Here is a 15,222-nt window from a genome sequence, read left to right as displayed (position 1 = left end):
ACTGCACAAACTACTCCAGCTGTAGTCTCACCAAGGCACCATGCGATTAACTTCCCTTGAAATGCTTCAGAAATGAAATGAATTGTCTTGGTGCAGCTAAAACCATGGACTGCAACACAATTTCCACGTGAGGAAAGAGTAAGGAGTGGGTGCCAGAAGTTGATAAATTAAAGGACAAAGATGGAGGAATGACACAACACAGTAGCTGGTCAAACATAGAAGAGAGATTCAAGTGAATGTTTTCAAATTCAAACTCTTGGAGAGGGGTAAGGCTTCAAAGATAAATCACCATAAAAGGCAACACTCTTAACATTGTTAATACAGAGGAACAAGGCAGAAAACATACCTTTTTGCTTCAGGAACTGAACAGTCTGTCTCACCACCAGAGGAATGAGATCTCCATTTCCCTTGTCCCGGAGACTGGTATTTTAAAGAAGTAACACAGGCACATCCGATAAGGTTAGTTGCATGGACATTGTTTAAAAATCTAAGATATGTTACGAAAGGCAAAGTGTTTGTGGAAAGTTTAATTTAGAAGAATTTAGATTCAGGTAGTTATCATAGTAAATCGTCCCAAGGCATTTCACAATAGGTTAATTGGACCACAAGCCAATGAAGGAGACATGTAGTGAACAAAACCTTGGTGATGAAGCTGGTTCTGCCCCAGCTTAAAGGGAGGGAGGTCTGCAAAGAGAACCACTTAATCCATTTATTACCTATCTCTAATTGCCACTGAGACAATAGTGCTGAGCTGCCTCCTTGAACTGTGAAGAAACTGTTAAGTGGCAAGTATAGAAAGGCTGAGACAGCTTATGATGCAGACATCTTGGGGCAAAAGAAATGAGGAATGCACAAGGCGTCAGAACTGGAGGGTTGAAGAATTGTGGATGGTTGATGACTCAAATGAGAAGAACAAGATGATATAATAGAGGTGGAAGAAAGCAGCCTGAGTAATGGGCACGATTAAAGTCAACTTCAAATTAAATAGCCTGCTTCACTTTAGGCACTGGACTGGGAGTTTCCTGGAATCAGTAGTAACACAATGGATCTAAAGGTAATAGTTTTAGCTTTCTCACAATGTTTAATTGCAGGAAATTTTGACTCATCTAAAGACAAGCAGTCTGCCAGACACACAGGAGTTCGTGGTGCTACAGGTAACGCCAAGGACACTTGGTTGTTGATGGAACTTTTTGAATTCTGTTGCAAAGGGTAGTCATCAGATGAAGAGTCACGGTGGCCAAAGACAGACCCTTGAAGGGGCACCCAGAAGTAAAAGATGCAGGTACAGGCAGATAATGAAAACTGAAATCCACTAATGAATCTGGAACTAAAAACTAATTCACTAAAGTACTGCAGGGAAGGAAAATTGCAGTCCGTACCTGGCGTGTTCTTAAATGACCCAGCAATGTGTGCAACTCCTCTAACAGTCCTTTGAAATGATCTTGCAACCTACCTTCAACAAAAGCTTTGTAAGGAAGCTCTTGCTGCAAATAAATATGCATTTCCTGAAAGTGTCACTTCAAGTTTGTTTTGGGCTTTTATTTTACATTTTCATTTATTTGAACTACTGCTCCAATAGAACTGACATAACAGATGCCCAACTGTTAACGAGCTTTAAATAACTTTGAAAGAATCAGAAATCATCCACCCTAGGAATTCGAGAAAACCTTCTTTCCATAAGAATTTGTCACACTGCGCTGAATATACCACAGGAATGGAGAAAAGTGAATAGAACAAGACTACAGTGTTTGATAAAGTGGCTCTGGACTTGATATAATTGAAAGAGATGAAAATGTGAAATGCATGTAACCTGACCCCAAACATGACAAACACCCACTTGCTACCGTTTTATGGTGAGGGATAACCAGCAGCTTGGGGAGTTCCACCACGTAGATATTCAACACATGCTCAAACTGGGCAAGTGCAACTGTGACGCCAATTTGGAATCAACTGCTGCTGCAGTTTAGAAAACACATTGAAATAAGTGGGACCTACTTGTTTCCATGGCTAAAGTGGGTTTTCAAGGGCAAGAGGCATGTTCCACCTCTGCAGCCTTCAGCATTTCCCTGCCTTTCCAAACAAAAAGAAACTTCCCTGCCACAGCTCCTAGTCCTCTGATCATGGGCTTCTTCCCAACCAGGTAGGCAGATCTACACAACAGGCTCTGCCATCCTTAGATCCAATCAGGTCAACACAATCTCCATGGCCACCTCCATAAAGATTAGGGTCTCGGAATCTTGAAGAGTGGAACGTGCAGAAGAGCAATCATTTTTGTTAATTTAACTTGAATATATTGCAATTATATTCTTTCAGAATTGGTCGACTTGGCAACGCATCCCAATGTTTTCCACATAGGAAACATGGTCTTAACATTACATTGTAAAGTTAATCACGGTCAAAGAGGAATGAAACAAATGAAAACTTACTATTGCAGAGTGACTCCAAATTGTTGCTGGGGAAGTGGAGGTCGAGGTGGGGGTGACTTTGCTGGTTGAGGTGGTCCTCCCTTTTGAGATGCTCTGAGGTTTTCATCATACCTGATAGAAAGATACAGAGTCAGGAATAATTATTACTCCACCACAATCTTTCCTTCAAATCCCCATCAGAACACTTGTCGAGAGGAAGATACACAGTGAATTTCATTCAGTGCCATCCTGTGATTTCAACCAGCAGGAACTGTACCTCTAAATTGTACAGCAGCCATCCTCCTTCTATGGGGATGGTGAGCTCCAACTTCACTGTACACCTGGAGACTTAAAACGATTTCTGAAAATTGCTCCAAAATTTAAAATCAGTGAATTCAGGCACACCTTGCTGTGCCTGGCTAACAAATTAGAAAAAAAGCTGTTCATCCAAAGCATTTCATAAAGCTTCAAAGTTTCTGTTAGATTTTCTGTTCTTTTACATGCCTTGCTCTTGTGGAAATGTCCAAATCTTTCACAGCTTTGCTTGTAACTACAATTGCTCTATCACATTACCACCTCAATGAATTTTTACACAAAATAACATTGCTTTTGCATGTACAGAACAACTAATGTTCTGTCCAAAGTATTTTAGAAATTCAACATCATTTTCAAATTCTTGTATTTAACATTCCTGGGAAGCCGGATTTACTTTTGTGTTAAAAAATACAGAAGAAAAAAGTTAAAGCCAAAAAAAATGAGAGAAGAAAGGGAAAAGAGACAGAAGAGCAAAGAATAAAGGGAGACAAAGAAAGAATCAGATAAATCCACCACGAGCTCAAGCAAAATATTTCCTAATGCGAGTAAAAGGGGCCAGTTAGCTGGCAGAACAACTCCACACATCTCACGCCTCCTCACAGGGCTGGGAAAAATGCAGAAATGCATCTAGAAGCTAAAGCTAGCAGGTTGATTTTATCACATTATACTCTTACACATACTTCAAAAACTTAACTCACACCTTGGTTTCCAAATTGTTAAAACAAACAATTCAACCAATGCAAATATAATCAACTTAACCTTCTGCAAAAAAAAACAAAGTGCAAAATTATACCTACATCAACTAGCAGAGCTTCAATTATACACAGGATAGCTTCTATGGTCATCTTGAAAACACTCCAATTTCAAACAAAAACAAATATTATTTCAACAGCCATCTCAATGTAAACTGGGACAGATTTTCTTCAAACACTGTGATTAACGGCTGCTCAATTCAATGGTTCAGACTAACGATCAAGCTTTCATCATTCCAAATCTAGTACCATTCACAGCAAGTATAGTGTTTTTGTGTATACAGCAAGTTATTGCCTTTTTCTTCTCTTCCTAAAAAGGTACAGTAAAAGTAGCAATAAATCTGATGCAAGTCCAGCAGATAGATTTTATTGGCTCATGTCATATCACACAACAGCATTTATCACTTTATTAAAAGTGTTCCCACATTCTATCAAATGTTTATAGTTATCCGTTCAAATGTCACTCAGTAGTTAGTATATTGTGTTTGGTTTTGATAACCTCAAGGTAGAATATGTAGGAAACAGAGATCTTTAGGAACAAAGTTAAATCAAATTATATATAATGGTTTTACAATAGCTTAGCATCAACAAAAGGGAGAACAGCCTATCACAGAAGCATACAACACAGAAACTCATTGTGCCTGCCAATTCTTTGAAAGCGTTTGCCAGTTTATTCTACTCCGTTTGTCTTTCTTCACAGACTTGCAATTTCATTTCCTTTAAAAGTATATTTCATTGTGATAATTACTTGTATCTTTCCACCATCCTTTTGTAATGTGTCAGAAAAAAATTGCTCAAAAGGACTCCTTGTTACTTCTATTAAATCTTTACCCTCCGGTTACTTGAGTAAGCAAATGCATTGCTGATGACAAACTGTGGATAAATGTGAGGTTATCCACTTCAGTAGTTAGAATAGGACGGCAGAGTATTATCTGAATGTCAACAGGTTGGGAAAGGGAGAGGTGCAATGACAGCAGAGTCCTAGTACACAGGTCGCTGAACGTTAGCATTCAGTGGTGGTAGACAGTGAAGGGTAGCAATTTGTTTGTTGGCCTTCATAACGAGGGGATTTGCATATTAGGAACATGGATGGCTTGCTGCAATTATATGGCAGTTTGAGGAGATCGCAATTGTTGTACTGAATGCAGTTTTGGTCTCTTTATCCGAGGGAGGATGTTCTGGCAATGGCGAGAATATAATGTTTACCAGACTGATTCATGGGATGGTGGGACTGGCGTATGAAGTGAAACTGGATTGGTTAGGGCTATATCCACTGAAGTCTAGTAGAATGACGAGTTGGGGGCCGGTTGGGGATGGTGGTGGGAAGAGTCTCATAGAAACCAATAAAATTCTAACAGGACTAGACAAGCTAGATGCAGGAGATATGTTTCTGTTGACTGTGGAGTCCAGGCTCAGTGGTCAGAGCATAAGGTTACAGGGTAGACCATTTTAGAATTTAGATGAAGAAAAATTTCTTCACTCAAAACACGGTGAGCCTGTGGAATTCTCTGCCACAGAAAGCAGTTGAGGCTAAAACATTGCATGTCTGCAAGAACAAATTATAGATAATTCATAGGGCTAAAAGGGACCAAAGAATATGGGGAGAAAGGAGGAACAGAGAACAGAATCAATCATGGTCATAATGAATGGCCTATTCTCTAAATTTCTATGTTAGTGAATCCCTATGACAGTGGAAACACATTGTCCTTTTATATTCTCTTAAAGCCCTCAACCAAGTCTTTCTTTAACCTACTTTAAAAAGAGAACAATGTGAGCTTCTGCAGCCTATCATCATTGAAATCCTTCAACTAACTCTAACCCTACAGCCATCGTAAACTTTCGTTGCATCCTCTCAATTGCCTCAGGCCTTCCAAAAATCTGGTTACCTAAATTTATCAGCAATTCTCCAGTCAAGGCCTGTACAGAGATTTAGCATGCCTTTCTTACATTTGTATTATATTGTTCTATCCATAACACCAATGATTGTGTCATTTTTTTAAAACTTAAAATCTCTTTTCAGTTTTTTTTATTAAAACCTAAAATTGTGTTACCATGTTGGCAGATTTAGTGTAATTTTTTGAATGTGAAAAGTATAGAAATTGGAGGAGAGGGAAACTGAACTTAAGCAATCATATGATGTGTCCTGTGATATATAATGCCATTGGTTCGTTAATACTTGTTCACTTAGGTTCTCTGAAACAGTGATATTGCAACCAAGTGTTAACATTTGGTAAGGATCTCAATCCATCAGGAGCACAATGACCAACCATGACACAGTCTGCTTTCAAACTGATCTGGTCAAAATCAGAAATTACTCGAAAAATCCAGCAGGTCAGGCAGCATCTGTGGACTGAAAGCAGAGTTAACGTTTCGGCTCCAGTGATCCTTTTTCAGAATGTTCTGAGCTTCTAAGTTTCTCCAGCAATTTCTGGTTCTGCTTCTGATCTCCAAGACATCATTGGATGATCTGGCCAATTATACAAGGAATAGCTGATCCTACACTGCCAAATTCAAGGTCTTGCAGGGGGCTTTCAAGATAACTTGAAGTTATGATAGAATACTTAAAGGGAATCCAAAGCTGTGAAGGGATAAGTCATAGTAATTAAATAAAAATCTGGAAGAGTTCAATTTACCATTGGAGAACAGTTTAAAAAAAAAGGAAAATAACTCAAATGTTATTGCTCTTCCTTATTTAAGTTCAACAAGCTGTGTTGCATAGGCATTCCATCTATTCACAGCTGGCCTTATGAAATGCCTCCAGCAACAGAGCATTTCAATTTCAGGGAACAGGTGACAACAGCAAGAGAGGAAAGGAAAACCTATGAGATTAAACCCTCCCACAGTTCATGCCTTGCAGCAGTGCGAGATGCAAAGTTACAAAAGACACCCACACCGCTTGATATAAAAACAAAATCAGTGCCCTTAAAAATCTCAATACATACCTAATTACTTCAGAAGGAATGATGAGCTGATCATAGTTCAGATGTTCTCTCAGATCACTTAAGTAATTTACATATATTACCTTCTTTCCAAATTTATGACTGAAAGAAAATTAGACAATGAATTAAGACATTAAAAAGTGCCATTTCTGAGAATTACTTGTTATTTTAAAACATATAATTGTCAACCAATTTTTGAATTTGTTATACAGATCAGCTCTATGAAAAATGCTTTAGGACAAGGGGATGATTTTATTCTCACAAAATACTTGTGATTCACTAATTTTGGAAGTGGAAACATTGTACATCAAGCAAAAGGTTTCTTTGCTGGTTGTGTTTTGAGGTTTGCCACACCCTGAAATATATATTTTTTGTTTAGATTTAATTTCTTCTATTTGCAGCAATTGAATAGACTGGATTTACAGTTGCAGACATTGTATGTGTTGTATATTTACAGTTTCACTATGCACAAAATAAAATGAATTATAAAACTCTTGATCGCTGATAATTTATCTGGTGAGTAGCAGCTAGACCAACTTACTGCAAATTGAAAACCAGAAGCCAGCCAGTAATTAATACCAGTCAGCTGCAGCACCATGGTGCAGAAAAAGTAAAAAATGAATGTAGTTGTTGGAGAGGGTAGTATATTAAACAGGAGATATTGTGCTCTACAGGCAAGAACGCATATCCTGAAGGCTGTGTCACCTGCCCGCATTAGAGACATTTAGTTTAGGGCTGGAGAGCCTGACCTAGAAGCAATTTGGAATTGAGTAAAAGAAGCCCAGAGAGCTGAACTCAAAAGATTACTGTGGAGGCAAAGGTTTTTGATTTGTAGGTCACAGGCACAAGTACTCAGCAAAGAGAGAGCTGTAGCATGGAATGACTTCATCTGAAACACACTGTGGACCAGCAGAAAAACCAACACAAAACAACTGCAAGCATGCACTGTAATGGCAAAAAGTGACTATGCTCGGGGCATGATTATTTAAGGGAATCTGATATTTGGGAGGTCAGGAATAATGGAAAAAGGAGGCAGGAAAGCTTTGCTAACAGAGACTTGGATCAGCAGAGCATTGAGAAATAATCTGGATTAGAAACAGCAAAGGAAAGAAATTGGGAGTACTTTGCAGATATAAACCAATAAATATTTGTAGTTTATAAGAAAACTTCTATAATAATGTTCAATTTTAATCTTCACAAATTCAATAAATCAAATCAGCAAAGCTAGATGAAGAATGAGTTCATAAGACTGTATGGTTCCTAGGAAAGGTTCTTAGAACAATGCATTGCAGATCCAACCAGGCTACTTTAGATCTAGTAATGTGTGGTGTGACAAAAATCAATTAAATGAACTCATATTAAAAGGATCTCAGAGTGATCAGAACCTGATTAAATTTCACATTCAGCTGGAGGGTGAGAAATCTTGTTCTGAAACCAGAATTTTAATCTCAAATGAGTACAATTCTATGGGTACAAATATATAATTGACAGACTGGCAAAATACTTTAATATGCAAGATAGTTGAGAAGCAATAGCAGACTTACAAGGAGATATTTTGTAACCCTCAATGCAGATATACTGCGTTGAGAAAGAATGATTGTCAGAAGGGCTCACAGTCCAAAGCTAACCATAAAAGGCCAGGATGACATCAAATTGAAAGAAAATGCATACAATGTTGCAGAGATCAGGACTAGTTCAGAAGGTTGGGCATATTTCTGAAATCAGAAAAAGGACAACTTAAGAAAGAAAAGCAAGAGGGAAAAGAGAAACTGGAAGGGAGAAAATAGCAGAATTGTGTGCAAGTACAGAGAAAATTGTTAGTGGGAGCTGGTCCTTCAGAGAGTGAAAAGGGACTTTCACTTTTTTAATCTTTATTCATTCACGGGATGAGGGTATCACTGACCAAGCAGCATTTATTGCCCATCCCTGATTGCCCAGAGGGCAGGTAAGAGTCAACCACATTGCTGTGGGTCTGGAGTCACATGTCGGCCAGACCAGCTAAGGATGGCAGTTTCCTTCCCTAAAGGGCATTAGCGAACCAGATGGGTTTTCCTGACAATCGACAATAGATTCATGGTCATCATTAGATCCTTAATTTCAGATATTTAATGAATTCAGGTTCCACCATTTCCGGGATTCAAATCCCAATCCCTCGAACACTTCTGGGTCTCTGGATTAACAGTCCAGCGATAATACTAGGAGGCCACTGCCTCCCTTAATAATAAGGAAATAACAGATTTTGTATATTTATTTACAATAGAAGGCACAGAAAGACTCCCAACAATAGTGGAAAATGAAGAGACAAAATGTGTGTGAGAGAGCGAGAGCGAGAAAATTAGATAATGATCTTTGGAGGTAAGGAAGGCTATGACATCTGCTGGACCTGATGGCCTGCAGGCATAGAGATTGCACTGCTTGTAAATTTGGAAATTTACAAAGTACTGGAAAGGTCCTAACAGGTTGGAAGTCCACATATACAACATCTCTCTTCAGGAAAGAAGGGAGATAATAGGCCAATTTAGCATGTATCATTGGGAAAATACTAGAGTCACTAAGGAGGAAGTAAAAAGACACTTAGACATCATAGTACAATATGGACTCTGTTTATCTGAAAGGGTAATTGTATTTGACAACCTATTAGAGTTCTGAGAAGATTTAACAAGCTCACGTGGATACATAGTAATTAGTAGATTCAGTGTTTTGGGGTTTTCAAAGAGCATTTAACAAGGGTGACATAAGATTATTGTACAAGGTAAGAGCTCAGGGCTCCAGAGGTGATATATTAGCTTGGTAGGAGGCTTAGCTAACCAACAGGAAACAGAATGAATTGATTATTTTCAGGTTGGAAAACTGTAATAAAAGTGGAGTACCACAGAGATGAGCGCTGGAGCCTCAACCAATTACCAGCTCTATAAAGGAGCTGGATGAAGAGACTAACAGTATTGAAGAAAACCTTCAGGTGACTGATAGGAAGGCACGGTGTAAGGTGGATTCAGAGACTTACAAAGTAACATAAAAACATTAATTGGGAACAGACAAAATAACTTTTGCAGTGTATTGTGGGAGAATGAGCCTTTTCGCTTTGACAGGATGAAGAACAAAAAATAATGACTAGGAAGGCAACTAGAGTGACAGCCGTAACTACAAAATGGAGTTCAAGTATAAAAGAAAATAGGTTTTGCTACAACTACACAGGTTACAGGTGAAACGACATCTGGGAGTACTGCGTACAGTTTTAGTCTCCTTACTTAAGGCGGGTCACGCTTGCATTGGGAGCAGTTCCAAGAAGGTCACTAGAATGACTCTTAAGATTAAGGGGTTGGCTAATGAGGAAAGATCGAACAGTGTGCCAATTCTCACTAAATATGACTGAGAGGCATCCTTATAAAAACATACAAGATTCTGAAGGAGCTTGGTAAAGTTGATGCCGAGATGATATTTCTCCTTGCGGGCTAACCTCAAACTAGGGGGCATAATTTAAAAGATGGGACCAGCCAGTCAAGACCAAGATGAGAAGGAGTTTCTTCCGAGGATCATTAGTACTTGGAACACTCCTCCTTGAATAGTAGTGAAGGGCGGGTCCTGAATATATTTAAGATTGAATTAGACAGATTTTTGATCAATGAGCAAGAGTTGCGGCGGTGAACGAGGCAGAGGGTTGGAGACAGATGGTGGGAAGGCAAGGAAGTGGAGGAAAAAAAAAAGTCCTATCAGCCTACTGAATGGTAGGACAGGTTTGATATGGCAATGGCTTTAATTGTTATGGTCAAATTATATTAAAATGACAGGAGGCGGCTCCAAACCAAATAGCGCATCAGCAGGAGTCAGTCAGTCATCAAAAAGATATAAATTGTCAGTCACCTAGCACCAGCCAACATAAGAAGCTACTCATCAACTGGTTGCAGCTTGTTTTCTGACAGTCATCCATTTTCTTGACACCAAACTGTTACAAATTCACATCCACCTTTGGGTCTGTTTTGGAGTTGGTGTAAAGCAGCAGCCAAACACCTGTCTCAGTTTACAATCATTTGACAAGAAAAAAAGTCTGCAGCATTGCAAACAGAATGGGAGAATAAGTGCTTGTAAAAATTAAGATGGAGGTTGGGGTTGGCAAAGAGGAATTAGGAGCTTTCAAACTCATGATCGGAGACTTGGGTTGCAGAGTTTATAGATAAAAAGAACTGGGAGTGGAGAGCGAGAGCGAGAGCGAGCGCGAGCGAGGGAGGGAGGGACACAGAGAGGGAGGGACACAGAGGAAGTTGCAGTCAGCTGACTCTGCTTCGTTATAAACATCACTAAAAGGCTCAGGGGCTTGTGAATTGTGAGGTTTCTCCTGCGACTAGAACACTGCTGTATCGATTCACACTCATTTGAATAGTCAGACCCAAATCAGGGATATTGCCACTTGTACTTCTGATTCTGTCAGCAATCATTGCCCAATTCCATCATATAATTGACAGAGACAAGTGTAATGCAGCCAGAAAATCAACAATTCAGCTTCAAAAAGAAACCTGAGGTACGCCTGGTTAGTGCAATGCGCTTTGTTACATCACCTTTGTCAGCAATCTCGGAAACCCCCTAATCTTAAACCTCCTGTCTTTCACTGCAGAATCTCAGACTGTTACAGCGTAGAATGTGAGCTCTTGGTGGTGTGAACCAGTGATATGACAGACCATGTTCACCAAACATACCTTATAATTGGCTTGAAAATATTCCAAAGGATTCGAATAAAATTTGTCGGGTGCACAACATAAAGGGCTTTGAGATTTTTCTTGTATCTAGAATAAAGGAAAACCATCTTTGAAACAAAGGAGCGTAAAAATAAAAGTTATCTTATTGTAGTTTCACATCACTGCATTAATACTGGCTTGGGAATAAATGAAATTTTAGTAGCACGTTTGAAATCACCAGGCAACGAGAATTAATCACAGGCATCACAGCCAAATTTTGGTAACAACCTAAGTTATTGATGGAATGGTAAATGCGAGGTGTTCCATTTTGGTAAGACAAACCAGGGCAGGATTTACACCGTTAATAGTAGAGCTCTGGGGTGTGTTGTTGAACAGAGACACCTAGGGGTGCTGGTACATTTGTTCCTTAAAAAGGTAGAGCGGCAGGTAGACAGGGTGGTGAACACAACATTTGGTATGCTTGCTTTCATCGGTCAGAGCGTTGAGTACAGGAGATGGGACATCTTGTCTTGAACAGGTGTAACAATTGGTAAGGCCACATTTGGACTGCTGCATACAATTCCGGTCACCCTGCTGTAGGAAAGAAGTAGTTAGACCAGAAAAAGGGTACAAAAGGACACGACTACAGCAGGAAGGTTTGCGTTGCAAGGAGAGGCTGGGACTTCTCCCCTGGAGCACAGGAGACTGAGGGGGTGAAGTAACAGATGTTTTTAAAATCATGACGGGTATAGGCAAGGGGAATAACCAAGGTATTTTCACCAGGGAGTCCAAAACTATATGGCATAGGTTTAAGATGAGGGGAAAGGTTCAAAAGGAACCCAAGACTGGTGAGCGTATGGAACGAGCTGCCACAGGAAGCGGTACAGACAGGTATAATTAAAACATTTAAAAAAGACATTTGGACAGGTACATGTATAGGAAAGGTTTAGAAGGATATGGGCCAAACGCAGGCAAAAAGGGACAAGCTCAATTTCGGAAACCTGGTTGTTATGGGTGAATTGGGCCAAAGGGCCTGTTTTTGTGCTGTCTATCATTTTTAAGGCGTCATTGGATAAGCACATGGACGTACACGGAATAGTGTAGGTTAGATGGGCTTGAGATCGGTATGACAGGTCGGCACAACAATCGAGGGCTGAAGGGCCTGTACTGTGCTGTAATGTTCTATGTTGTATATGTTCTATGTCTAGGACTCTATAACTGGATTTTTTTTTTTGAATTAGCTCCGTATTAGCAAGTGCGTTTACCAACTCAACCATTGCGAAGTTGAGTTCGCAGGGATGGACTTTGGTCATCAATATGTAATGTGACTACGACCTCCCGGTTATCATAGGACACAACTAAACACAGTGGCATTTCAGTGTAGTTAAGAATTGTCCATGCAAGGTTCTTCACTCTTGTTTCCATCAATGTATTTATTGTGTATTCAGTTATTTATTAAAAGATCCTGCTCAAAACTCCAAGCATTATCTTCAACAACTTCCAATAGATTAAAAAAAAGACATGACATTCATTGTTCATATTTTTCAGCTGAGAATGGTCAGCTGTCAACTGTTTCATGCTTCCGGGCTGTTATTGATACAAAAGGCTTCAGGAGATAAGAAAATATTTCAGTGAACTTCTGATTCACAAAACAGCAAAAAAGTCACGGATTTATCTTCATGTCCATCATGGATACAAACATCTTCAATGATGTTACTAATTTTGGGCTGAATATAGTTGGAGTCACAGAAACTAAAGATCAATACAAAATATACTTGAATTTTTTGTCAAGTGGAGACAGCTCCAGAAAATTTTCAAAGCCTTTTTCAGAGCACAAACTTATTTGCAGCTTCCTCTGGCTCATTACTTCAAACTCTCAGCCTCCAAGATAATTTTACATCACTTTACTTTCTTTAAAATGTCAACTTTTGGCAGAAAATGAATTTTCCAATACAAGTTAGAAATTGCACACCAGCAGTACTCTTAGTATATCCCCAGTTACAAACCAAAGTGATATGGTACAAACTGTACTTTTGCTCAAAATAATTCAAAGCACTTGGCATTCAAGAACACATTTGTTCTATCAATTTTTAAAAAATGGTAGACTTTGCCAACTGACAGATCTTTCTTCCTTCTCTACAATTCTCATACAAGTCACATTAACCATACTTTATTTTGAAGCCCTATAAGAAATATTAGAGAAAGAATAATTCATAACAGACTCTGCAACTGAAAGAGGACCCTTGGTTGATACTTTGGGCAGACACATTACAATTGCTTCAAGTGAAAGCCTATTGGTGGAACTCTTGTCCAAGTCATAAAATTTCTGCTGTGTATGCAATTCCAGAAATTGAGGATTTAGTCTAGGCAGACACAACAAGACCCTGGGAGAATGCCAAAGTAGGACATGCTGCCTTGCAAGTGAAAAATTTAACCAGAGATCCTGTCTTATTATTCCAAGTGGACAAGAAAATCCAGAAACTCTATTCAAGGAAGAAAAAGGGGAGCTCCTCAGGGTCTCTCAATCCCTCAATCTACATCTACAAAAAAAAAAATTAGCTGCCTTGCAAGTGATGCCATTACTGTTTGGAGATGTTACTATTTGATTTAGAAATCAATCACGAGTCAGATTAAATTAACAGCCAAACTTTGCACGAAAAGGTTATCAAGTAGCTCTTAGCTTCAAAGTGAAAAATATATGCAAGGCAATATGTCAAAGATTGTCCACAGTGAATTGGACCATTAGGCTAAATGGAAAAAAGAACAGAAGATCAGGGAGATGGCAAGAACTGCAGATGTTACAGTCGAAAGAACACACAGTGTGGAGCTGGATGAACACAGCAGATCAGGCAGCAGAGGAGCAGGAAAGTTGATGTTTCTGCTTGGGACCCCAGAAGGCTCCACACTGTGTTGTCTCAGAACATTAGGAAGATCAACAGCAAATGTGTGATGAGGAGTTAGTTCATATCCTAAGGATAGGAGTTCTAGATGTCAAGGAAAATATCCATGAACCATTAAAATGGGTAACAGATCATATTACAATGAAATAAAAAGCCTACAAAATTTACAAATCATCCTACATGACTGAACATTTGAAGTAGAAATATATAAACTAGGAGCAGGTGTCTTCTCTGCCAGTGAATGTCATCATGGCTGGCTCCCTATTTCCATGCCATATTCCTGCCTTCTCTCCATACACCTTTGATACCTTTCATATCTAAAAATATGTGCAATCTCTTTCTTGAATATATTCAGTGGCAAGGTCTCCAGCCTCCTGCAGTAGAAAAATCTACAGGTTGACCATCCTTTGAGCGAATAAATGTTTCTTCATTTCAGTCCAAAATGATCTACCCCACATTCTGACACTGTGTCCCCTGGTTCTAGACTTGCCAACCTGGGAAGCATCCTCCCTGCATTAGTATTCCAGCCCTGTTAGAATGTTATACATGTCAATCTGATCCCCTCTCATCCTTCTGAACTCTAATAAAGGCCTATTCAAACTAATCTCTTATTGTACAACAGCTCCATGGTCCCCGGTGTCAGCCTAGTGAACCTGCATGGCACTCCCTCAATGGCAGGTATATTCTCCCTTGGGTTGGGGGACCAAAACTGCATGCAGTACCAGTGAGATCTTTGAGACTGGTGTGGTCTCAAGGTTCCATATACCTGCAATTAAACATCCCTACCTTTTGAACTAAAATTGTCTGGCAATGAAAGCCAATTTGCCATTTGCCTTCTACTTGCATTGATTGGTGTACAAAGGGAGACACCCAGAATCCTTTGTACATGTACACTTCCCAATAGATCACTAAGTAACTAATACTCCTTCTTTCTGTCTTTCATACTAAGGTAGAACGTCATATTTATCCACACTGTACTGCATCTGCCCACACACAACTTGTTTAAATCAACTTGAAGCCTCTTTGCATCCTCCTCACAATGATCAATCTTGCCCAGTCTGGTTTCATTGGCAAACTTCAAAATGTTGCACTTGGTTCTCTCAACCAGGCCATTGATATAAATCATAAATAGTTGGAGTCCAAGCACTGATCCTTGCCGTACCCACTAGTCACTGCTCACTACTTTCACTTTTGGTTTTGTACCAGAAAGGAATGAATAATTGTAATTCGGGTGTGTGTTC

The 15,222-nt window shown here is 39.3% G+C and overlaps 1 protein-coding gene across 4 annotated transcripts in view; it reads right to left on the bottom strand.

Moving 5' to 3' along the window:
* Positions 1–15,222, bottom strand: part of LOC125460743 (rho GTPase-activating protein 8-like) — a 78,116-nt gene that overhangs the window by 23,967 nt on the left and 38,927 nt on the right. For all 4 annotated transcript variants that reach the window (XM_048548568.2, XM_048548566.2, XM_048548567.2 and 1 more), the window contains 4 exons: positions 11,103–11,189; positions 6,415–6,513; positions 2,427–2,537; positions 347–420 (listed from right to left, as the gene is read on the bottom strand). In XM_048548568.2, coding sequence (XP_048404525.2) covers positions 347–420; positions 2,427–2,537; positions 6,415–6,513; positions 11,103–11,189 — 371 coding nt within the window. The remainder of the gene's footprint in view (positions 1–346; positions 421–2,426; positions 2,538–6,414; positions 6,514–11,102; positions 11,190–15,222) is intronic.

Source organism: Stegostoma tigrinum, chromosome 18 (genome assembly GCF_030684315.1).
Source record: "Stegostoma tigrinum isolate sSteTig4 chromosome 18, sSteTig4.hap1, whole genome shotgun sequence".
Taxonomy (NCBI): Eukaryota; Metazoa; Chordata; class Chondrichthyes; order Orectolobiformes; family Stegostomatidae; genus Stegostoma; species Stegostoma tigrinum.
Note: the sequence above shows the minus strand (reverse complement) of the source record. Positions and strands in the feature narration are given on the sequence as shown.